Source organism: Diplotaxodon limnothrissa, linkage group LG11, assembly GCF_057381915.1.
Source record: "Diplotaxodon limnothrissa isolate DT_005_m linkage group LG11, D_limnothrissa_male_GT1.1, whole genome shotgun sequence".
NCBI lineage: Eukaryota > Metazoa > Chordata > Actinopteri > Cichliformes > Cichlidae > Diplotaxodon > Diplotaxodon limnothrissa.
The window spans coordinates 26,795,056-26,820,519 of NC_140606.1; the positions used below are offsets into that span (position 1 = coordinate 26,795,056).

The following is a 25,464-nucleotide window of genomic DNA, read 5'->3' on the forward strand; positions in this document are numbered from 1 at the left end:
GTCTGGGAAAGACATTAAAAAGAGGCTTTTATTGATAAAACTGTAATGTTTACTTGGAGTAATAGGATATTTGTAGTTGCAATGCAGATAGGCCATATTCCATAGCGTGCTCAAGAATAAAAAAATAATAATAATGCAGATAAACTGTGAATGTCAAATGAGGACTCCCTTCCAGTGACATTACACACCACACAGTGTGAGCCTGGGTGGGTGGAGCAGAGCTGTGGTCCACCCTAACTGTCACATTGTGATAACTGCATTGTTTAAACATCTCAGTGGGTCATCTGAAGTCGTTAAACCTTGAGGTCGAGCCAGGTCAGAGGAGTCTGACTAAGCGCTTCCACAGGACGCCTCTCTTATAAAATACACAAATATCTAAAAATGGCTCCCCGCTCAATTTGCTTCATAGTCAACATGTCATTTATCCAAAATAGAGAGCACAAAAAACCCCAGAGTGAGATACTGTAGGTAGTCAGAAAGAAACATTTAAGTGCTGTTGATGCTGAGTACTTGCAATGGACAATACAAAGTGCTAAGGTGGAATTGGCATCAAAATGGTGAGATGTCCTGCTTTTACATACTGTGTGGTCATTGTAGCTGCATGAATGAAACCCTGACTGGTGAAATATAACTGGTAAATTACACGTGTGCACAACATATGACTACTTTACTTAAAGGAAAGGAAAGTAAAGTATCTGCCTTGGATAGTCTAGTGCTATAAAATCTATCTGCATGCATAGAGATTATTTTTCTCACGTTCATACTACAGTACCTTTAGATCAAGTTAAGTCTTATAAAAAAAAGTCTAAGATGGCAGTCCATAGTACTGACTATGTTTGCAGTGTTGATACACATTGTGTGATGAGTGAGTTAATAGACATGCATCAAAGAGAGTGCCCGAAAATCGAGGTGTCTTGGCATTTTCATGTAAACGTCTGAATTTGGTTATGAGAGGTGTAATACTCGCTGCTAGCTCTCACGTTCAAATTCTCTGCTATAAAACTACAATCGGAAGGATAACAGGATCATCTGGCTAGACTTGGAACGGCGGCTGGAGCAGATTTGGGAGCCGTTTTCAAACAGCGGTGAGCGGTGACGGAGCAAAGTCTGGGTTGATGAAGGAGAAGCCTTCGAAGTCTTCCTGGTTCATGGCTGCGAGTATATCCGGGTCCGAGGGGGTGAGCGCCGTTTGAGCAGCTGTGAAGAACTTGTCAAAGTTCTCACCTTTTTTCCCACCCTGGCGATGAAGAAGAAGAGAAGGTATGTACACACAAGACTGAGATTGGGGCACATCTTCATGCATGCATGATATTGCATCCACAATAAACTTTACAAAATCCCTCCCCCCGGAACAAAAATAGTTTATTAAAAATGTTAAACTATAAAAAGAATCCACCCCCACGTTTTTTCCTCACTGAGACCTCCTTTTATCTCACTACAGAAGCACACAGGAAGAAAGCTGATCACATATCCTCCCCAGATGCCTAACAGCATATGACAGCCGTTCTGCCGAATGATATGAATCTCATTTGGCTAATGGGCCTGGCCTCTAACCCCTGAGCATACTCGGCTCACTCAAGGCACACCTCACAAACCGCCAGTGCGCCGGCACTTTGGCAAGTGGCAGGCTAATGATGACATACATTTGCATATGGGAGGAGTAGGCAAGACCCCAAGGTCAGAAGGTCTTGTCTGTTATGACTGAACTGTCTGTTCCTGAGCTCTTAAAGCCTATCTAAGAACCCAAAGAGGTGATAAATGAGGAAATAGAGGGGATGTGAAGGGGAGAGAGGAAGAGACAGAGAGAGGAAGAGGGAATGAAAAGGCCAAGGCAAATGTGGAGGAAACACGCAGGGAAACGAGGGACAATGTGGGAGTCAGAGAAAAAGGAGACAGATGGAAGAAAGTGACAGCTCCAATTCCCTATAAGTGTCCTCAGAGAGGCAGAGAAGAGAAGAAAGAGAGGAGGAGGAGGAAGAAAGAAGGAACATGTGGTTCATCTGTTTAACTGAACTGACAGTTCTGGGTTTGAAAGGTGGCGGGATTTCCAGTCTCTCCAGACGGTCCCAGTCAATCCAGCGGAAGAACGGATGCTCTCTGATCTCCCTCTCTGCATCTTCTCCTTCACCCAGGCGCTTGGCCGGGTGCTTTGTCAGGAGCTGAGTCAAGAGAGGAGGAAATGAGGGGAGAAATGTGAGAAAAAGCGACTAGGCTGGGATAATAATGTGATACAATAAATGACTTCTGTTTATGATCTGCCTCGGTTAGAGCAGTCGGTGTGCATGATAAGCTTTGCTTTATTTTGGAATCATGTACTGTAATCCAATTCCTTTGTTGTCTTGCCAACGAATGGATTTTTATTGCACTATCACTTTGAAAAACCTTGACATTTTTTGGGAATTATGCTTGTTTGCTTCTTGCAGAGAGATGAAGATCATTAAGATTCTGCTATCTGTACACCAATTATGAAGCTACAGCCAGCAGCCACTTAGCTATGCATAAACAACCGGAAAAAAAACAAAACAGTTCTTACTCACTATTTGTGAGTAATAAAACTCAACTGTCCAAAACATGGATAAAAACACTGTAGTGTAAAAATAAAAAGTTTTGCGCTGAAGAGTAAAGTTGGTTGCCTCCAGCCTGATATCTAACAGGCAGTTGTAAAAGTGGTGTCGGTCCAGCTCTTTGTAAAGAAGCAAATTAACATAGTTCCAAAAACTATTCCTTTAGGCGACCGAATACAATCTTGCACGAGTAAAGAGTTATTTCATTTCCTGATTTACAGTACATGAACTTTTATCTTAATTGCCCGTGTGTTAAAAGTTAATATGAGAAACGAGGATTGAACTCACTCCCTTGCAGATAGCTACAGCCTCCCGAGAGAGACTTTTTGGGTATGAGACACTCTGCTCCATGATGGACTGAAACAGCTCCTCCTCGTCAATGCCATCAAATGGCGGCTTAAAGGAAAAGAGAGTGAGGGAGAGAGCGGAAGAGTTTAAGCACAGACCTGTGGGCAAATTGATAATGAATATAATGAAATTAAAGTTCTTTGAAAGTCTTTTGAAGTGATTACAAAGGACGAGTACTGGGGGCTTAAAGTGTCTGTGCACGCTATTGTTAGGATTAAGCTGAGTGTTACCTGTCCTGCCAGCATTTCATACAGCAGCACTCCATAAGACCACCAGTCCACTGCTTTATTATAGGGCTGATAGGCCACAATCTGGGGGAGGGAAAAAGGATGGAGAATGTATGAGAAGATATAAATGGGGAAGAATGGCAGTGCAGCGATAGGAAGAGAGAGGCAGCTGGCTGCTTGGATGATATGCAGCTACAAGAAACAGCAGGGGTGAAAAACAGAGAGAAGCGAAAGGATAAAGTGCGGCGTAAGGGAGGGTTCATGTGTGAATGAGCTCAGAAATAATCAACACACGGATTTGGATTTGCACTTGTGTTCACAAGCTTGTGTGTTTGTTTGTTTGTTTGTTTCCCCGATACGTGCGCGCGTGTGTGTGGATGCCAGGAGGGGGAGGTGGTGGTGTGCTGTGCAGAGGGGCACGAGGGAACAATCCCCAGCCTCTGGGGAAATATATTGCAACTCTTCCAAAATGGCAGACACAGGAGAATCAATGGGTGTTTACATAACAGAGTCAATACCCAGGGGTTCCACAGCAAGGTTTACAATATCAAAGACGCACACAACAGTCGCTTCCCCACTTTCTCTCCCCCCCCCGTATCACTCAGCTACGAGTCCACCGACCGAGATGCGCCTTCACGCCTTCTCTGAAGTAAATTGTTTAAGATCACTTCACACGGTAAGGGGCACATACGCATTTCCAACAATTTGTAAGGTAAACATTATACAGGCAGACAGTTATGGTTTACATATCAAAAGAACGTCAAGCAAAACCACCTTTGCTTTTTCATTATTTCACTGCGGCTGATATTTGCACTGACATTAGTGACATCCCTTTTAGTCTTTTGGTGCTTCATCTCATTATGTTCACACAATTTCAGCTCCGTCTTCAACCACAGACAGTGGCGCACATGAAAACTGAAACAGGATTACTGTCATGGTCCTGGGTCGTTGACCCAGCGTTTTGTGTTTTGTGACTATTTCCCTCTGTTCTAGTTATTCTGTGTCCTTTTTTGTTTTGCCCGGCCCGCCGGAGGTTTTGCCCGGCCCGCCGGAGGTTTTGCCCGGGAGGAAGCGACGATCGCGCCGTCGGCGCGTCGCCCCACAGCCGGAGGTTGGGACTTCGGAACTGCCGGCTGTGGTGAGTGGAAAAGACACTCCGTCTGTTTCGCCAGCTCGCATGACTGTTTATTCCGGGGCTGTGTTTGTTGAGCCAGCTGCCCAGCCGGTAGCTCGGTTAGCTGCCCTGCAGCCGCTACCTCAGTTAGCCACTCAATCTCCACCTCCATTACAGTCACAGCCAGACCTATTAGACACCTTGTTACAATCCGTGGCTCAGTCAATAGCTCAGTTGGCAAGAGACTCATCAGCGTTATTACCAGCTCAGCCACCATCTTCACCAGCTCCGCCTGTACTACAAGTCCAGTCCATCCAACCGGAAAAGCACTGTTTTTCACCTGTTCATGTCAAGCAGAGAGACACACCACATAACGCAGTAGTCAGTCCGCAACAGCTGGCCAGCCCAGAGACTGTGACGCACTCCAGGGCCTCCCCAGAGGCTGGGTCCCAGCCCCCGGCCGACTCTGGACCCCTGGAGGTTAAGAAGCCAGCTGAGGACTGCATCCGGCTGTTGCTGCCTGAGCTGAGTCGATGCTCTGTGCAGCTGCAGTCTGCTTTGTGTTTGCCAGAGGCCCGTGCGCCTGCTGGTTCTGACCCGTACCTGCCAGAGGCCCGTGCGCCTACTGGCTCTGTTCTGTGCCTGCCAGAGGCCCGTGCGCCTGCTGGTTCTGAACTGTGCCTGCCAGAGGCCCGTGCGCCTGCTGGTTCTGAATCAGAATCAGAATCAGAATGGGTTTATTGCCAGATGTTGAGGTTTACAACATTAGGAAATTGCTGCGGTGCTTCAGTGCAGACAATAAGAATTAAAGTGCTATGTAGAAAGAAAGATATGTGCATGAGATATACATGAGATATATACATGAGAATAAGAATTATGAGTGCTACGTAGAAAGATATATACATGAGTGCAGGTGGTGATCAGTGCCAAACATGAAATGATGCAGTGACACAGCCAGAACTGTGCCTGCCAGAGGCCCGTGCGCCTACTGGTTCTGACCTGTGTGTTCCAGGGGCCCCGGTGCCCACTGGTCCAGAGACTGTTTTCGCTGGGGGGCCCGAGGAGCCCGTCCAGCCTCCTGTCTCGCCTGCTGGGGGGCCCGAGGAGCCCGTCCAGCCCCAAGACCCATCATCGCCACCAGCTGCAGCCTCTGTGTCTCCATCCTCGCCAGCTGCGGCCTCTGTGTCTTCACCCACGCCGTCGCCTGGTCCAGCCACTACTTCACCCACGCCTGGCCCGGCTTCAGCTTCTGCTTCACCCACGCCTGGCCCGGCTTCAGCTTCTGCTTCACCCACGCCTGGCCCGGCTTCAGCTTCTGCTTCATCCTCGCCTGGCCCGGCTTCTGCTTCACCCACGCCTGGTCCGGCCTCTGCTTCTGCTTCATCCTCGCCTGGTCCGGCTCCAGCCTTCGTGTCTTCAGCATCGCCTGGCCCGGCTCCAGCATCCTCGTCAGCATCGCCTGGCCCGGCTTCTGCTTCAGCATCCTCATCAGCTGCCTCGTCTGGTCCAGCCTCTGCTTCGGTCTCGTCTGGTGCTGCGACGGCCACGCCACCTTCGGGTCCCAAACTGCCGCCTCGACATCGGCGGTCATCTGCCAGGCCGCTGGTGGAGCGTCATCGTCAACATGGACGACCTCCTAGACGCCGCCGCTGCCTTCCGCGCGGTCGGCCTCCAGACTTCTGTTATCGCCGCCGTTGCCGTCCGCACGGTCGGCCTCCAGACTTCTGTCATCGCCGCCGTTGCCGTCCGCACGGTCGGCCTCCAGACTTCTGTCATCGCCGCCGTTGCTGTCCGCACGGTCGGCCGCCTGAACGGTTTCCCTGTTGCTGCCGCTGCCGTGTGCACGGGCGGCCCCCTGAACTGCCTCCACTCCGCCACCGCTGCCTTCCGCTCGGTCGGCTTATGGATCTGCGTCGCCGACGTGGCCGGCCTCAGAAGATAAACTGTCCTGGACTTCTGAGCTGTGAGCCTCTGGGCCGGCCTCCTGAACTGTGTTTTGTCCTAGTACTCCAGCATGTGTGTTTTTGTTTTGGACAATTCCCTCGGTCCGCTGGAGCTTGTTTTGTTCGGTGTTGGTCCCTCCGTCCTGGGCCCCCGCCGCCCGCCCTGGGTTGGTCGTCTGTTTTTGTTTTGGGCTGTCTGGTGCCAGCCCTTGGAGGGGGGGTACTGTCATGGTCCTGGGTCGTTGACCCAGCGTTTTGTGTTTTGTGACTATTTCCCTCTGTTCTAGTTATTCTGTGTCCTCCCCCCTTGTGTCCGGTTCGGGTTCTAGATTTCCTGTTTTACTTTGTAGATCTGTGTCTCGTTATGCCCATTAAGTTCCAGCTGTGTCCCCTCCTGTGTGCCATTTCCTCATTACCTGGTGTGTGTATTTATAGTTGGTGTCTGCCTGTGCTCCTCGTCGGGTCGTCTGCACTCATCCGTGTATTTCTGCGTATCTCTGCATTCATCTGTGTTTCTTGGTATCCTGGTCCTTGGTCTGCGTCTCTCTGCTCCGCTCTCCGTTTTGTAAGATTTCAGGTTTGCTCTTTAGTTTCTCCCAGTTTAGGTTTCCGTTTGTAATTACTCGTGCTTCATTGCCTGTTTTTGCCACTACCACCCTGTAAATAAAACGTCATTCGTATCATCAGTTCGCTGCATTTTGGGTCCTCCTTTTCCTCCACACCACACGGCTCCCTCCGCCAGCCGTGACAATTTCTTTGTTACAAATTTATACTGACCGATGAAACGGATTTCTCTACTTTAAAAAAAAATACAGATAATAGCCGAGCTTTTTGCCACCCTTTTCCTATCATTCAGAAAAATAAACTGCTGACTTGAAGTAATGTGATTACATGTAAATTCTCAATGTAATACTATTGCATAGGTACAATGTGGAACATTAACTTCAATGGAATCTGGTCAAAAGAAATGTATTTTATTGGTATACACTCATTTTATACCAAGGATATTTTCCTTAATTATTCATTACTTAACAACCTTTCATCTTTCATGTTTATGAGGGCAAAGAATCATTTTTTTTAAGTGCTCCACCGCAGCTCAACACAAACACTTCTTTGTTTGCTTCCTTCAACTCATTAACCATAACTTTAAATAAAAACCTACTTTTACAGACTGCTGAAATCCCATAACAACATGAAATAAACCTCACTACATTTTCTGGAAATGTACTAAAAAGTAAAGTTGGCAAAATTTATAACTGCCGGGTATGAGCAAGGGCAAGCTACCCATTGTAGTGGTTTGTTTAACTATTTTTAAATAAAGACTTTACATGCAAGTTAAACCTGTCAGCGGCTGTGAGAAAGCGGCGCTATGCTCGTAAAACAATGTCTCTGAAGGACAGTAGTGACTTCTATGCAACACTCTCATAGTACAATCACACACCACTGCTTACTGAATCATGTGAAGTTAATTATTCACAAACTGCTGACAAGGTCAGAGAGGACAGAAGAGACGAGGGGGAGCTGCAGCGAAGCAACTCGGCGTCTCGCGGCAATGCAGAACAGGTCAAGCAAACTAAGAGGGGTGAAATGAGGGAAAATAAGGAACAAATGAGGGAAATATCAGGAGTGACTGTGGACAATAGCGTGAGGGCAGTGGTCACGGTACCTCAGGGGCGATGTAGTCAGGAGTGCCGCAGAAGGTACGTGTGGTGTCGCCCTCGAACATGCCCTCCCTGCACATCCCAAAGTCTGCTATCTTTATGTGGCCCTCGCTGTCGAGCAGCACATTATCCAGCTTTAGATCCCTGAGAGGGGAGAAACGCCACACAGGTATGAATCACTTTGATAGATACCATCTTTATAACAGTCATTAGCTACAAGAGACATGATAAATCTGTGTCGTGTCTGTGCCGAACGCAGACTGAAGTGAACACGGGCAAACCAGGCCACGTTATGAAGCAGCCCACTTCTTTACCTGTAGATGATGCCTTTGCTGTGGAGGAAGAAGAGGCCGACCGCTATCTCTGCCGCATAAAACCTGGAGGGAGAGAGGAGGAGGAGAAGGAGGGACAGAGAATCAGCTAATTCAAAAGAGGATGATGACAAGAGGTTAGGAGAGAGGGAATGGCGCTGGAGAGGGTGATGAAAGGGAGAAGCAACCAAAGAGATGAAAGGCAGGAAAATGAAGAAAGAGAGATGGAAATGAGCAACAGGGCAAAAATTTGTTTTAGATGATTGATCAAAGATTATTGATTAGAAGAACAGCCAGGGGGAGGGAGAATGTAGATGATACGATAAGATTAGTGGGAGGAGAAAGTCGGGGAAGAGAAAAGGGCTGGCACTTGAGTTGATGACTTTTTATGAGTCACCAGGTATAATGAACAAAGCTAAGGGACGAGTGTGTATGTAAGAGAGCACAGAACAAAAAAGCAGGAAATGAGACTTTGTGTAGATAAGGACGGTGATTAAAGGAGCTTTTTGACTACATACGCTGCGTGAGGCTCTTTGAACTTCCCAACTATCTGAATGTGAAACATCAGGTCTCCTCCGTTGACATATTCCATCACGTAATACAGTCGGTCCTGCAGAAGCAAAAACACACACACACACACACATGCGCAAGCTCCTCATGCATAAGCACCTCTTGTCCAAATTAAAAAGCAATCTGTTAAAATACCTCCTTCAGGACCGAGGACCTTGTTAAAGAAAGCAAGCTAATTATTTCATTTATTAATCGGAATTCGCCCAACCTGGACCGAAACAACTCCTGGGAGGACGATGCAGCCAAAGTGTCAGGCAGCTTTATGGCCAATTTAATGAAATTTAGATAGATCATTTGGGAACCCAGATACCCACACACCTCAGTCTGGAAGGCGCAGTAGAGGGACGTGAGGAAGTGAGGACGAGAAAGGAGCGCCAGAACCCTCCTCTCTACTAGAGCACTCTCCGTGTCCTCGTCCTGGAAGAGAACGTCTTTCTTCAGCACTTTTATGGCAAACAGACGCTCGCTGCCTCGCTCCTCTGCCAGCAGCACCTGTGCAGGAGCGGGAAGAGAAGAGAAAGTTTCTGAAGAAACAAGGAGACAAGCGTGAATCCCAAAAGTCTGCAAAGCAGCTACCGTATGTCTTCAAAACCCATAAATAAACAAAATGTTTACAGAAAACACAGGACTGGCTTTCGGGTTGAAATGTTAGAGAGTCGAGAAAACACAATTTCCCCAAAATTCCAAAGTCACCTTTGAACATTTCTGAACGGATAACACAACAGCAGCAAACCAGGAGGAGCTTTAAAAAAATGACTATAACTTTGGCATAAAGTCCTCTCAGACTTAAAAAAAAATCCCCAATGCAACTCTTCTCGCTCCAAAGACAGCCATGCATGTGACGTGCTGTACTGCAGTCAGGTCTGAGTGTTTTTTAGGTTATTGTGTTAGCAGTGATGAGGTGCACTGGTCGCAGGAGAAAACTAGTTCCACTGTTTAAATAAACCAGCGCCCGTGTAAAATGAATAAAAGGCATATATAGTGCAAGAGGAGAAGAAAAAGTTATAACTTCAGAATGGATAACAGCAAGTTTGGTAATGTACATGTATGATGAAATAACTCAATGTAAAGTTTAATTAAAGTTGAAACAGGCCTGAGGGTTTCGAGACATTAATGTCTCGAGTGGACAGGGAAAGCCCTAAAAGCTTGCTCTCGTGTTTTAATCAGACATTAAAAACACATTTTCTCCCTCCTATTAAACTGGCTGCTCGTGGGTAGCTCTGAGTGCTAATGATGCTATAATTTTCCACAATGAGTGCCACGTGATCCAGGTTTCACTGAGATAAATATGGTCAATAAATATGGAAAATGCTGACAACAACACTGTTAGAAATGATCAACCCTCAGTGCTGAGCTGTAATAGAGGCGAGTGGAAATTAAGGATCTCATTTTACTTTCAAGTGGAGGTGAATAGCACTGAAAATTACACCGTTTTTAAAAATATATATATAAAACAGTGCGACTACGCTAAGATCACTCCCTCTGTGTGTGTGTGTGCAGGGCTATTGATGAACTGCCAGTCAGCAGGAGAAATCCTACCATCTGTGATCGTGTCTCCTGCTCTGTGTCGTGGTTTTAAACCAACTCACATAAAAATAGGACTCATCACCCTGCAGAATATTACAAATCTTAGTAGCATGTACTTTTTCTATTTGCCGCTCTTGTTATCCCATTTCCTTTTTGGTCATTTTGTCACTTTCTGCAGCACAGTAATCCTTCTCTCTTCCCTCTATCTCTGTCTGTCTCCTTCTCACTTTCCCTCACTCAGCAGCCCCGGGGTCTGTCTCTCCTTTCTTGGGTCCTTTTTTTTTTTTTTTTCCTCTCTCCTCACATCTTACGTAAGTCGAGTCTATTTCTCCTGTCCTCTGTAGACTCTCCTCTGACAGGTATGAAACAGCACAGGGGGATTTCAGAAGAGGAAGAAGGACTCAAAACTCCTCTCTCTTCATTATGTCTCATCTACTGGGGAATTAAAGAGAAAATGGAGAGCAAAGGCTCCCTTGAAATGAACACCTCCAGGATGACTGCCTGTGTAGCATGTGGGAAGCTCACGACTGCTGACAACACAAAAGCAGAAAAGGGTTAAATGAATCATTTGGCAGCAGAAGTAAAGACAGTGAGTATGTTCGTAAGAAAGGGTAATTTATTATTTTTTTCAAAGAAATTCTGGTTTCCTGTGCCTGGGAGCTGCTGCATGAAATGCCACTTGAAGGTCAAGTCCATCGATAGAAGAAAGGATTTAAATCCAGGAATAATCTTTGTTGTTTCCAGCATGAATGGTCTCTTTGATATCATTCACAGTTGCTGGATAAGAGGTGATGATTGTGTGTACAAAAGAAAAGATGGCATTTCGTTTACCTTGCCAAAGCTGCCTTTTCCAAGAACCATGAGGAAGTTGAAATCGTGGATGCCCATTTTAACTTTGCCAGGGCCCGGAGTGTGGACAGGGGGACAGGAGGGAATGAGGGTCGGGGACAGGGCCACGGGAAATGGTTCAGACAGCGGGGAAGGCATCGCTTGAGGCAAAGAAGGTGTAGTAGCATCTGGCTGAGGCTCCTGGAGAAATAAAATGGGATGTTCGAGAGATAAACGACACACACCCACACAGATCCATAAAACAGGAACCCAAGACAAACCTCAAACTCCCTCCTACCCCCCAGTTTTGGACTGCAGTCAGGCAGCACAATTCTGCACCCTGGTGGATGCAGAGTGCAACAGAGAAGAAAGGGCACTCAGTATAATTTATTATCTAATTATTTAGCAATAACACCGGCATTAATCTTCCAAGTTTTTTTTTTCTTCCTTAGATAGAACTGTAGGAAACGGGATAGTTCAGCAGGACAGACGCTGACCCAGTATGAGCTGTGGCAGCTGCTGTTTGTTAGATGTAGGTAATTATAAGCTGATAAAAGCTATGCCAAGGTCTAAGGATGAATGGTCAAAGGCATGGCACAAAATAAAGGGTTGCTCCACTTCCTGGTGAATACAGGTATAAATATCCCGTCACTTGCTTTTTGTTCACCTTGAGCCCATCTGATGGCTTTATGTCCATATAAAGCAGCCTGCTGCCTACCTGCAGGTCCGGGTCTGGCACAGGAATGTTGTAGTACTCTCCCTCATCTTGGGCCAGCAGTTTGAACCAACCACTGATTGGACGCCTGAAGATCTCACTCACGCCAAACGACAGCGCTCCCATGAAATCGTTCCTAGACGTCCGGTCCCAGTCCCATATCTCCACAGACAGACGCCTGTCCCACTGGTGACCACGCACGGAGCTGAGGAGTCAAACACACACTTGTGACAATTTGATACATGATGAAACACAAAGCATAGAACGAAATCATCCCTTTTCAGTGTGACCTTTGCTGAAATGTCTTATTTCCCCTGGATATCAAAGATGCACCTATAAGAAAGTAAAGGTTAACGCCGCTGAGTAATCCGATTTTACATATAGCAACGTTTGTGGCAGAACCCTGTAAATTTTCCACCCTAAAGTTTGCAAGGACTCACAAGGTGAAGCTCTCATTCCAGACGGGATTGAGTGTTGAGCGGATGGTCTTAGTCTTCTGTTTGCTGTGGCTCTTTGGGTCTGGAATCAATTTCAGTTTAACATACGGGTCTGACAAGCCATTTGGGTCCATGGGCATCAAGTTACGAGCCTCCCGCACTGAAACAGCAGTGAAACAATAAAAGGAAAGAAGAGAAACCTTACATTTCCTGCAGAAGCCTGCTTTTTGTTTAAATTGGTTGAATCCAGCGGGTCCTCCCACCTGTGACAAAGACGTCCTCCTTTTCTCCTCTGATGGTCAGATGGATTCTCCCTCTCTTCTCTGTGTGATCCTGGCCACACAGACTGGGGACGCTGGTCTCGCATCGCCGATGGACGTTCATGTCACAGCCTCACCACACAAAGACGCACAAAAGACAAAGTGTGAACACAGACATGCGCTGGATACATGTGGAGTAATTAGTTGTAATCAGTCTAAATCCACTAGCTTTATTAAGCATAATAATTAAAAAGATGAGATGAGGAATAGTGGTTGTGGGCTTCACTAGCTTTCAAAAAACAAGAACATTTATGTGAGCAAGTTCTGAAATTATTGGTTGGTATGTGCCAGACATTCTTCACGGGGTATAGAAGCCTCCTGGACTCTCCACTAGTTTCCAAACTCTTCATCTAATTCTCAGCAAGAAAGTGAACAAGCGCTTTTTCTTTTCTTTTTTTAGTGACTAACTATTCCTTTATCTTAGCCAAAAAAAAAAAGAAAAGAAAAAAAGATTAATGATAATAATAGCTGGAAGTCTTCTCCAGATGTGAGTTTCAGCAATGTGCATATGTGGAGTGATATTCATCTGAGCATAATAGCTAATAAAGGCTCGAAGCACGTAGATTTATGTATCTCATAGAGTGGAGTGAAACTCACTGGTACATTTCATGCCCTGGTGTATGAGGCCATACAGCAACGAGCCACAGTGGTCACAAAATGTAGGGCTGGAGTACGTGTGGATCTTAAATGTGTGTCGACTCTTCAGGTCCTGAAATAAAACAGAAAAACAATCTGCGCTGAGAACTCGTTCTCTCTCACACACACATACATACGATGATTGTGGAACACACACACAGACACACACACACACACGTGCAGAGCGTGATTAGCGGAGAGAAGATGAGTGGGGCATTCGTGGACAAGCCAATTAGATCTCTCCACTCGGAGAGGACACACAGTGTCTGCGTGTGTGTGAGCGTGTATATACTGTGCACAGAGGGATGAATCATTTTTATCTCTCTTCAGCTCATCAGACCACCCCACCGCCACGCTTCATACACCACCTTCTCCCAAACTGTTTTCCCTCCCTTGTCGCACTGAGTCGCTATTTAAAAACTGTCACCCTGTTTCTTCTCTTTCCCTCTGTGTGTTCTTTCACTGTCTCATCCATTTTCGATCTCTCACACATGCACACACACACACACACACACATTTTCTCATTGACCTCAATTCTCAGGCAGTTTATTTAGCTGGTAGAAAAAAAATGTGAGTGAAAGACAAATCTCCCTGAAATCCTCAAAATGCCACACAGAAGAAGACTGAGCAGTCTGTGGCTCTCGCTCTCTTTCTCCCCCCTCTAATTCTCACTCTTATCAGTCCATCCTGCCCTCCACCTGTGTCTCCCCCACACCCTATCTCCCACTCCCAGCATTTCAGATGCCTTCTAGGACTGCACGACATGAGTGCAGACGTCATGGATGGAAACAGGCTGCATGATGAGAAAGATGCATGGACTGATGGCTGACTCACGCACACATGCTACTGTCATCAAAGGATGTTGAAAAATGATGATGACGATGCAAATCTTCACAAAAACCGAAAATAAGAAGGGAAAAGATATGTCTGCTCACATCTGGTCTGGGGGCGGTCACAGAGCCGGGGCACGTGAAGGTCACAAACTCGTGACATCTTTTGTGGACCACAAAACTGCAAACTAGAGAAAGCAAACATCTCAGAATGAATCTGCTTTGCAGGACAAAAAATACATCAGAGAAGATTAACGCTGCAAGGAAAGGCAATAATGCTAGGTTTATCTCTACCTTGACATTGGAATCCCTGTTTCCCAATGCCCCTGTGTGAAAAAGACACATGGATTAAGATACAAAAACAATTTTCTGCAGTCCTCCTTAAGGTGAAATATTTAGCTTTGGAGAATGAGATATTGCTGTTGCGTTACTCTGCACTGTATAAAGACAGGAATGCAGACTCTAGTGGAGAACAAATTGTCTCATAAAAAGACAAAAACTTGATATACTAAGTTATACTAAGTCATTATGTGTGAAGTTTGAGTGCTTTTCCTTTCAAAGCCTCACCGCTGACCAGGTCAAACACTTACACGCACACACACCAATACAATGCTTCTGCAATGTTGGCTAGCTTCCATGGTCTCCTTAAAGCTTTAATTGAATAATTAAGTCATTGATTGACTAAACAGTCCACTCAGCAGCTTGCCTGTTGTGGATCAAGTTTTGATTAGAAGACTTAGAAAGGCAGGCAAACGAGAGACCTCGACAGCTCCTCTACAGTCATACCGGAGAGGCTCAGGGGTTCATAGGAAACTGACCATAATCACTGATCTACAATCAGTTCACCATCTGGCTGAGTAATAATTAAAGAAAGGGTTGCTGAGGGTAATCTGATCCTTGATAGGCACTCAACAGAAGTCCGTGTTCTGCAGCACCAAATGCATCCGACCAGTTCTGCTTTTTGACCAGCAGAGAGCATTAGAGAACCAGATATGGTGAGGATTCACAGAGCTGCTTTCTGGCCAGATATCACAGAGAATTTAATGTAGGGGATAACTGCATTTTGAATTAATGATGTGAAAAAAATCTACCAAACACATGCAATTGAATAAAATGCTTCTATAAAAAAATCAGACTAACCCCTCTTGGAGCTTTTTTTTGAGAAAGCTCTTTATCAAAAAACACACTTTGACATGTGACAATAGAACAAACACATAATAAACAAATGAATTTTGCTGCTGCAGATAGAGAATCTATGACACTCTCTCTGATGGTAATTAGCACCGTCCCCTCACAGCGAGCAGGTCCTGGATTCGAATCCATCAGCCGGCTGGGGCCTTTATGGGTGGAGTTTGCATGTTCTCCCCGTGCTCGCATGGGTTCCCTTCGGGTACTCTGGCACAGTCCAAAGACATGCTTGTTAGGTGTTAACTGGTAATTCTAAATTGGCCATAGGTGTGACTGTGAGCGTGAATGGTTGTCTGCCTCTCTGTGTGAGCCTGGCAATAGATTGGCGAGCTGTCCAGGGTGTACCCCCCCCCCCCCAACTCCCGCCCTATGACAGCTTGGATAGGCTCCAGCCCAACTGCAATCCCTTATTGGATAACTAGATGGATGGATGCTGCAGTTGGTGGCACAGCGGTGCAGTGGTTAGCACTGTTATCTCACAGCAAGAAGTGCCCGAGATTGAACCCGATGACTGGCTGGGGCCTTTCTGTGAGGATGCATGTGCCTGTGTGGATTCTTTCCAAGTTTGCTGGCTTCCTCCCACAGCCCAAAGACATGCATGTTAGGTTAACCGGTGATTCTAATTTGGCTCCAGATGCTAATGTGAGCATGAAATTGTGTGTCCTGTTGTTAGCTCTGTGACACACTGGAGACTTGTCTCTACCTTGACAATACGGATGCTTTAATTTCAGACCATTCTGATGTGGCTCACTATTATGGCTTATTGAGACACTTGATGGTGATGTTATGACCAGCAAATCTGATCTCCATCTATGCCAAATCACAATTCAGCCTTCTTCAGCCTCCTAACATCCACCAGGTGCTCTGGTTAGGATAAGGATTAGGTTAGGATCCAGTCTATTTATAGATAGGGTTTTTTTGTCCCACTTGGCACACACAAGTGGAAAAGCTTGTAAAAGAATAAAAAACAAAACAAAAAATAAACACAGGACCAAAATGACACTATATATGCAATGTTTCCTTAAATAATCCACTTGTTTAGTATATGGATAATACCATCTGACCCTAACAGTAAGCAGGTGACCAGCAGCTTGGTAGATGTTAAAAGGTTTAAGTATCATAACAAATATTTTAAAAACTATGATCCTTGTTAGTATGCTAAGACTGGACTGTGACACGAAGCAATTTCACTTTTTTAATGTTTTCAGACAGTTTAGCTTAGTTATTACCCAAAGGAGCCAAAACAGGTACAACCCACTCCTCTTTAAGACCTTGACTTAATAAACAAGATATTTACATTTACAAATTAGAACAATCTTGCCTTAGTCTTTAATTAATCTAACAATCTCCCCGGGGCCTCTAACACCGTGATTGAAAGCGTCTGCTCTGACATCTTGTGCAAAATAAGAGAGTTTTCAACCTCATCTAAGAGCTGCTACCACTGCCAAGACAGCAGCCAGTTGGAGAAATGTCCTGAAAGATACCCAGAGGCTGCTGGCACGTACAGCGCCCTGCATCCAACATACACTCCCACCATATGTTCAAACACACAGCCCCTTACACTCACAACGATAAACACAGACTACTGCGCCTTCAGTGGTCGCGCTCACAGGGTGTCGTCTGATCATAAAGAAGTCAAATCTGATTCTAAATTCATGTATACGCGCATAAATGTTATAAATGATGATAAGCACTGGTATGTTATTTTACTCTCAGGTTTTTTTTTTAAAGGTAATCTAATATTTTAAGTTATTAAAGTCACCTGTAAATACTTATATGTACTTCTAGATACTTAAAACCTTAAATACTTACACCAAATCCCAGTTTGGGATTTAGGTGTTTCTGAGATTAATGTCAGAGTTTCTGTAACATTAATCTCAAATCTCCAAATGCAGTCCAGCACCATCTGGAGCAATTACAGCAGATAGTAAACATGGTAAAACTCTATCAGTGCCAAACCGACTGCATTTTAGAATTTTTACTGCTTTTTACTGTATTTTACTGCTTTTTACTGTATTTTACTGCTTGGTTTAGTTTACTCATTAAAAAGCATACTACTAACTCTGTGAAAACAATCCTATGATGTGTTTTGCCTCTCAGGAGGAGACTGCAGAAGTCTGAAACATTAACCCTTTTGAAGTCTCAGTCTGAATTTCAGACTGAATGTTTTCTACTCCTGCATTATTATTGTGGATATCTCAGATTCTTCAGTCCATCCCTTATGAGTCCTTCAGATTTATGAAACTAAAGAGTACCCCTTTAAAAAAAGAAAGTTAATTATTACTAAAAAATTAAATTACTTCAGGGTTGGTGCCTGTCTGTTTTAATGCAGTCAGGCTAAAGTTCATATTCTAATTAAGTTCTTGTTTGTGTGTGTTTTTTCAGTATATAAATCAATGCATCGGCGTGTGTGAGTTCCTAAAGTAACGCCTGGATTATGTGGGCGGCAGTGTGGAGGTGAGGTTATGTGATCAGAGCAGGTCAGTATGGGCAGTCTCTCCAGCAGGCAGCTGGAAAGGGTGAAAGAAAGAGAAAAGAAAAAAAAGCAGTGAAAGTCAGCACTACGTGGAGTGGTGGGATGCCTGAGGAGGTGGTGTTTGAACAGTTGGGGTGGTTTCTGTGTAGCTGTGTGTGAGTCTGTGTGTACGTGTGTTACCATATGAAGTCGGTGCAATGACTGCAGAAGGTGGGCTGTTTGAAGAAGCGTGCTGTAAACTGGTGGTCTTTCACTTCGACAATCCTTTTGTGTTTGAGCGCTCCCTTCCTCTGAAACACGGGCACCCTGGGTGGAGGGGAGAGAGGCGAGGGCAGAGGGGAGGCACTGGGGGAGGTTGCAGATGTAGGGGAGGCCAGTGTCAGTGGGGAGAGCGAGGGGGACGGGGAGACTGGGGTAGACATGATGCCTGGAGGATGCGGTAAAAAGATGAAAAGGTAAGGGGGATTGGATGATGAGTGTTAGTAACGAAGGCTTTGCTTTGAGCAGAAGACCTTGAATAGAACAGAGGAGAGGGCGGAGAGGAGGAAGCAAGGACAAGGAGGAGGAGCGGGAGGAGGACGATGGATGAAAAGTGTAATGGGTCAGAAGTTGTATTAATGGCACATGGGATGTAGGGTAGGGAGCGGTGAAAGAGTGACGCGATGAGGAGAAAGATCGAGAAGGGATGAATGGGCCGGAAGTGCAGCGCGAAAGAGGGAGCACAGGGAAAGTGGCAGGTAGAGATTGAAAGAGAAAGAAGAGATATAATGAAGGAGACAGGGAGGTTAATTCACATGCTGAGACAGGAGTCTCTTAAGAGACGCTAAACGATTAGTGCAACTCGCTGCATCCCACATACTGCCTGCCCATGCTACCCATGCATATCCATGTCCCTCGCAGCTATGACTACCCCCCTTCCCTTCCTACCCCCTGGTCGTTATGTCAACTGTACTTCTGTTGCCATGTCAACAACACCCCCACCAGCTGCTCCAATATTAGAGTCTGGTTTCTCCTCATCTTCCTGCCTGCCTTTTTTAGCAATTAGTCCCATTTCTGAAGAAAAGTTTGGACCAGAATAATATGTACATGTCTATAGGGAATGAGATGCGCTGGAAAAAGTGCAAAACGGCAATATTAGCTGGAGAGATTGTGGTGCAAGAGTTGCACGCTACTAAATGATAAATGAAACACCAACAGAGATTTAATGAATAAATAAATAAGCCCACAGCGAAAACCCATACCATAAAAGAAATGTGATGAAATGTTTGTGTCTCAGCAAAGAAGCAGGAGCAAATCAATCAAAGGCGTGAAAGTGGACGGTAAGAAAAATGGCACAGGGCTCAGTAATGAGTAGAATAATGACAAGAAGAAATAAATGTTGTACAGACTCACACGGAAAAGATAATAAAGACTTAATACCTGAATTTGGGACAATTTTGGAGGAAAGTTTTGAGCTGAAGATGTCTTTCTCCTCGTGTTCTCCTCCTCCTCTCTGTCTGGCTCACTTCAAATGAAAGGCTAAGGTGTCACACCTGTAGCTGGTCACCTCAGGAAAAAGAGAACAGGGGGAAGAAAAAGCAGTGGCTAGCAGGGGAAAAACAGCCCCAAAAAAAGAAAAAAATGAAAAGAAAAATGTAAAAATGAAAAATGGGTAAGCAACAAGCGTTTTGAGAGACTCAAGCTTTCTAGGAACCAAATATAGAGAAGTGAAGTGATATATATCCGTTAACCCAGAGGCAGGGTGAGGAGGAGGACGAGATAGAGAGGTGGTATTCTCTTTCCAAGATTGATTCGGTTTTTACTAGGAGGAGGACGAGAGAAAGAGAAAAGGAGAGAGAGTGGAAGTAAAAACAGAAATACGGAGAGAGAGAGAGAGAGAGAGAGAGAGAGAGAGAGAGAGAGAGAGAGAGAGAGAGAGAGGAGAAAGATTGAGGGGAATAGGCGGCGATTCATTTTGAAATCTGGGTTACTTCTCTCAGGAGAGGGTGAGGGAGGTAGAGGAAGGAGGACGGATGAGGTAGAACATGCCATTTTAGCACCACAAATACAGTATGGACAAGCAAGTGCCAACTGTCTCTCACTTCCTCTTGTGCCAGATGGAGAGAGAGGATTCAGTCTGAAAGAAAAACGCAGAGCTTCTGAGAAATGGCTGAGCGTAGCTAAAAGTGGAAACAAACTCAAGTTTGCTGCCGATCCAGCTGACTGAAGGATCAACAGGCCTGCAAAACAAACAACCCTGTTAGTCCATGCTGCTACGGCTCAGTTTCGGGCTTTTCACATCAGCGTTCTGAGATCAGGAGTAGAGTGGCGATATAGTAACACTGCTCCGCTCTGCACTGAAACCAGGTCAGCTAAGCCTGATGGGAAGAGTAGTCTCCATGAGAGTGGGACTTTTTGTCTGCCGCCTCTACAGTTTGTGGGCATTCAAAGGACAGGCAGATAGTGAGACACACATGGCCCATAAAAACACAAAGCCTTACAGTCCAAACTACAACAGTAGATGCAACCTATTGCTGCATACACAGCCGAGCAGTAGCTTCTTACCTTTTCTATAGGGACACATATTTATTGAGACCCGGTAAGAGTCCAAAGAACTAAATGCTTCCAGATTTGTAGTAGAAGCATCCATCCATTTTCTTCTGCTTATCCAATTTAGGGTTGCAGTTGGGCTGGAGCCTATCCCAGATGTCATAAGGAAAAAGGAGTGTTTGCCCTGTGCCAAACGGTAGACGCGCTAACACATAGAGACAGACAACCATTCACACTCACATTCAATCAAGATTTGAACACAGGACCTTCTTGCTAGGCTGATCACTGCACCACACACGCTCCTGCCCCTCCAAGAGCTTCATATACAAATTTCTTGATAATGAATAAACAACCTAGGCCAGAGATCATTATGGATTGGCGGTGGCTGCTATGGGCCTGGTAGATCCCCTGATACCTTTGAGAGAGCTTTATAACCTCAAAAAGAAGGGGAACAAATTTATAGACAAATGACCAGAAGGGGTGATTTGTCTATACCACAGCCCAGAAGGGCCAGGGTGTGCTCCAGCACGTCAAATTCAGATAAATGGCCTCTACTTATAAAAGTAAGACTAGAATATAAGATATTTGCAAATGTGCCTTTTCACTTTCTTGCCAGATGAGAACAATGACATCTCATGTCCGTTTAGCAAATATGGAGCTGGAACAAAGAGCTGGTTAGCTTTCCAAAAAGACAAAACAGTGGGTAACCACCAGCCACGCTCAGACAGTGGGAGAAGGGCAGAGTAACCAGAGAGAACCCACACAAAGTCAGGGATCAAGACTAAGACCCAGACTGGATTTAAACCCAGGACCTTCTTACTGTGCTTAGACCAGGGGTGTCGAACTCCAGGCCTCAAGGGCCGGTGTCCTGCAGGTTTTAGATCTCACCCTGGGTTAACACACCTGAATCACATGATTAGTTCATTACCAGGCCTCTGGAGAACATCAAGACATGTTGAAGAGGTAATTTAGCCATTTAAATCAGCTGTGTTGGATCAAGGACACATCTAAAACCTCCAGGACACCGGCCCTTGAGGCCTGGAGTTCGACACCTGTGGCTTAGACAGTAACAAAAGCTACCAATCTGCACTACTGAGCTCTCAGCAAGTCTTTATAAATAGCATTCATGCAGCAATCATAGTGTAAGAATGATGCCGCTGTTTTTGGAGACTACGTGCCATGGTTAGCAGTGCAATGCTCATTATGATCTTTGGATGTGCTGAGATGTCAACAAGAGCCAGGCTATATTTAGAAGTCATTCATGAGAGATTGCAATGATCTTTACACCTGACTGTCACTCAGAAGTAAATAAACACATTTTCATAATTCATTAGTTTAACTTTAAAATCACAATCCCTTTCACAGGTTGAAAGCTCATGAAGCGACAGCAAGAACAAACGTTTGTCATCACAATGCTACTAATGCAAGCGCACACAGACACAATTAATCACAGTTTATGTGTGCATGTATGTGTGCAGGCCATGTGTGGTCCACGGATGATCCTGGGAGAAGAGAGCAGCAGGCAGGATCAGAGGCAGAGGATGGAGGGGTGGATTGGAGTGGGACAGAGAGACTGAGAGAGGGAGCGAAGGGTTGAAGGTCTAATTAATGGAAATGTAGGTTATTAGTCTCCTGATGAGGACACTGGCAGAGAATTAATTAACAATTATAATTAGCAAGATTGTTAGAGAGCAAAATGGTGTCAGCCAGCAAGATAATAGTGAGCTAGCGTGCATAAGGTGTGCGTGTGTGTTAGAGTCAGTCATTTTTGGTGAAAAAAAATAACAGCTGTGTGAACATGCCCTATCTGACAATGATATATGTCATTTCAGCATTAGTCATGCAGAACCAGCAGCTGATTGGAAATGATAGGGAGGGGGCTTTCCTTTGCTTTTTCTCTATAGAACTGCCTTTGCTGTCTTCATTTTCTGGCCCATAAGACTCCCAGTCTTCATTGGTCTTATCTTGGATGAGTCATGTTCTTGTTCTGTTGTCACAACTAAATGAGAAAGATGTCCTTGCGCAGTGAGAGAAAGACACAGGGGCACAAAAATATAAGCAGCAGACCATGCACTCTTCAGTAATAAATGCATTGGAAAACAAAACATAAATGGCTCCCAATGCGTTCTCTCCATGCGGCATGATGAGTAAGCACTTATGGCTCTAAAAGTGTCTGTATCAGTGTGCTTTTGCATGCCCATTGAAGCATGTGTGCGTGTTTGATCCCGGGCCATAAAAGTGAGCTGGTGTGCAGCCAGCCAATGATGCATTAAGGCTGTAAACCAAAAAGACATATACACGAGGAAGTGTGCAAAACACACTGATTCGGCCTGCATGATTAACAGCAAAGGGAAATGCTATAGACACAGAAAGAACTGAAGCCAAAAGGAAATATATATCTGACAATGGAAAAAAACAGAAGGCTGAAGACACCACAAAAAACCTGTCTCAGTTATGACCAACCACTAGTCCCTACTCACTCTTTTTCTCTCATAGTCTACAGATGGCCATCTCATTATTTCTGACCATGGCTTAATGAAACAGAAAATTCTCCTCCGATAGAATCTTTTTGAGGGGGGAGCAATCAGCACTTTACCAATTACATGCATCCATTATCATCTAACGAGTGCTCAGTCGTATCAAGCACCGACTTCAACCTTGCTGGCTGGCTGGCTTTCTCCAATGAAATTAAGGTAAATTGACTTGCCTAACTGTTGTTTGTGGAATCAGGGGAGAAGTGGTGTCTGAGGTAATCATATCTGCCTGTTAAATTTGTCTCTTCAGAATCAAATTGGCTCTGTTTGCCAGTATTGGCTTCTATTTGCTTTTTTAATGAAGTGTGGTCCGCTGTGTTTTTCAAAGAGAGCAACAAACCTCCACGCCAGTCAGATGAGACATTTGGCAGGCGATTAGGGTCTGTCAACATGGCCTACAAAACTCTCAGTCCTGAAACAAATAAGCCTGCTCTCCATATTTGTTTTACTCCTGACCTGACTCTCAGTGCAATGTGAAATGCTGCAAAGTGGAAAACCGCACGCCTAAACAGAGGCATTTGAGCAAATCAAACATCTAAGCGTGTAAGAGGTGTCAGGTATTAATGTCTTTAATATTACATCACTTTGTGCAGTCGTTTACAAGTTATGATTTTCATTACAACTCTGCTGAACCGGTGTAGTTCCAGGAAGTCTGTCTCTGTCATAGCTTGATTAAAGATGGACTCAAGCTGTGGGATCCCATTTTGAAATATTGAATTTCAGGCGTTCACCATCTTGGTGTTTTGAAACCAAATAAGCAAGTGTGGGGTGGATATGACCAAGGAGCTGAGAAGACTGCACACTCATAAAGTATGCCTTGCCCTAAAGCAAATCCTTCTTTTTTATTTTCCTCTAAATACGGCCATAACTTAGAAAATGAACCTCATGGTGTATTAAAAAAGACTTTAAACTAGCATCTGAAACCATAACTGTAATAGGAACGTGTTTACTGACCTATTAAATCAAGTGAGCCGTAGACTTCTATACAATTAGACTTTTTAGAAATCACAGGAGTTGCCATCTGCTAACACATGCTCCCTTCCATCTTATCACAAGCTGATGTGTGGTCAGGGAATGCTTCTAGTCATATTTCCACTTAGTGTCATTTTCCCTGTAGTTTCCTTTTTACATGTGAGGAAGAAAGAAAACCTACAGTCTATGCCCACGTTAGAAGGGGGTGGTGGATGGCACAACTGCACAGCCTTAAACCAGAAGTTTGAGTCTTGTCTGACAGCTCCTTGGTCACCACGGTTACACTGAGGCGACACCACCAGAGCACTGTTCCTGTTCTCACTGGACCAATTTCAAATGCTGAGTACGTCCTACTGACTCTCAGACTACTACAACTGCATATACAAAAAATGATGCTCAAAGGAGTATCCAGACCACCTACAAGTCCTCAGCTAGGAAGCTAAAAAGAATGCAAGGTTGGCTTTTGCACACTGGCTTCATTTCTCAGATACAAAGAATCTATCCATCGATTTAAATACAACACTAATGTCTCGGGCCCACTAGAGTAAAAATGGGACAGGACCTCCTTATGACTGAGAAAAATGTGGTTGCCTGATGATTGCACAGAATCTTTTGACATTCAGTGACTGTTTGCAAGTATTTGCAGCAGTTGCCCGGAGACTGAACGTGCAAGACCCTTAACTTCTGGGTGATTATTCTCAATTGCAAGGTGTGTGCAGAGGCTGCCTGATGGGATCCAACCTGTCTCTAAATATTTACAAAACTGACTGCAACCACTGCTTTGCAAAAAAATTGCCATCTAATTTATAATCATAGTTTATAAAATAGTTAATAATCTCATTGCCATTTAATCTGTCCTGATGCACTAAAATCACTTCTGAAGACGTGAGTGGTGGCCGACCTGGTCCACATCTTTGCAGAAGCCATTTTTAAAGGTAACTAGATTTTTTAATCTCCAACCAACCACTGTTTTTCCTTTGTATGCCTGTAGCGCAACAAACTGCTTTCCTATTTTGTTTTAGCACATTCTAGCATACTGCTTCAGCATAATGCTTTCCACTGATGTGTAACTGTGCATTACCATATGCAGAGGGAAACCATATGTAATGGCTCTTGCTTAACTTGAATGATTGTATAAATGCATATGATTTACAAATGTTTTAGAAACTTTTAGAAACACTCAGGCAGTGAGCTTGACCCTGATGTCTGATTGTGTTAACTAATAGTTTTTTATTTACACATCCAACAGCAACAGAGGAACATGAGCATTCGCGTAAATGTAAGTTCACTTTTCTTGTAGCTGTTTTGTTGGGAATACTGAGCGGTACAGACATCTGTATGATGAACTTCTTTCATATACCTGTAGTTATGTATTATACCATTACTTTAAAATAAGGACTTTGTGAACTTTAAACTTCTTTCTACCTTGACCATTTTTTAATTTTGATATATAAAACATTCACCATTGGCAGACCTTGTCTCCACTGGGTATGTGCAAAAGAAAAAAAAACTAACAAGAACTCAAAGCCTCAGCTTTTGGGCTGCAAAACCTTCCTTACTGCTACAAGGAGGAAAAGAAGGTTGTGAACAAAATGCGCTCAAGGGGAAGGATGAAAGCAGGAGGGCAGGGGTTTCAGGGTAAGAGGGGCGATTGGATAATGAGGCATGTAGAGAACAAGGTAAAGTCTGAGGATATCTTAATCTTCATCCCAGTTTTCTAGGATGAATTCCCTT

General features: G+C 44.7%; 1 protein-coding gene across 1 annotated transcript; it reads right to left on the reverse strand.

Moving 5' to 3' along the window:
* Positions 1-844: 844 nt before the first annotated feature.
* Positions 845-19,215, reverse strand: prkcg (protein kinase C, gamma). Its single transcript, XM_085365545.1, has 17 exons — positions 19,115-19,215; positions 17,876-18,122; positions 14,326-14,357; positions 14,137-14,219; positions 13,163-13,274; positions 12,509-12,637; positions 12,249-12,405; positions 11,812-12,013; positions 11,097-11,294; positions 9,057-9,230; positions 8,687-8,778; positions 8,172-8,234; positions 7,863-8,001; positions 3,143-3,223; positions 2,853-2,960; positions 2,019-2,159; positions 845-1,237 (listed from the first exon to the last, which is right to left on the reverse strand). Exons 2-17 carry the CDS (start codon positions 18,115-18,117, stop codon positions 1,076-1,078), a joined length of 2,115 nt encoding a protein of 704 aa, XP_085221671.1. The 5' UTR covers positions 18,118-18,122; positions 19,115-19,215; the 3' UTR covers positions 845-1,075.
* Between the last annotated feature and the right edge of the window lie 6,249 nt (positions 19,216-25,464).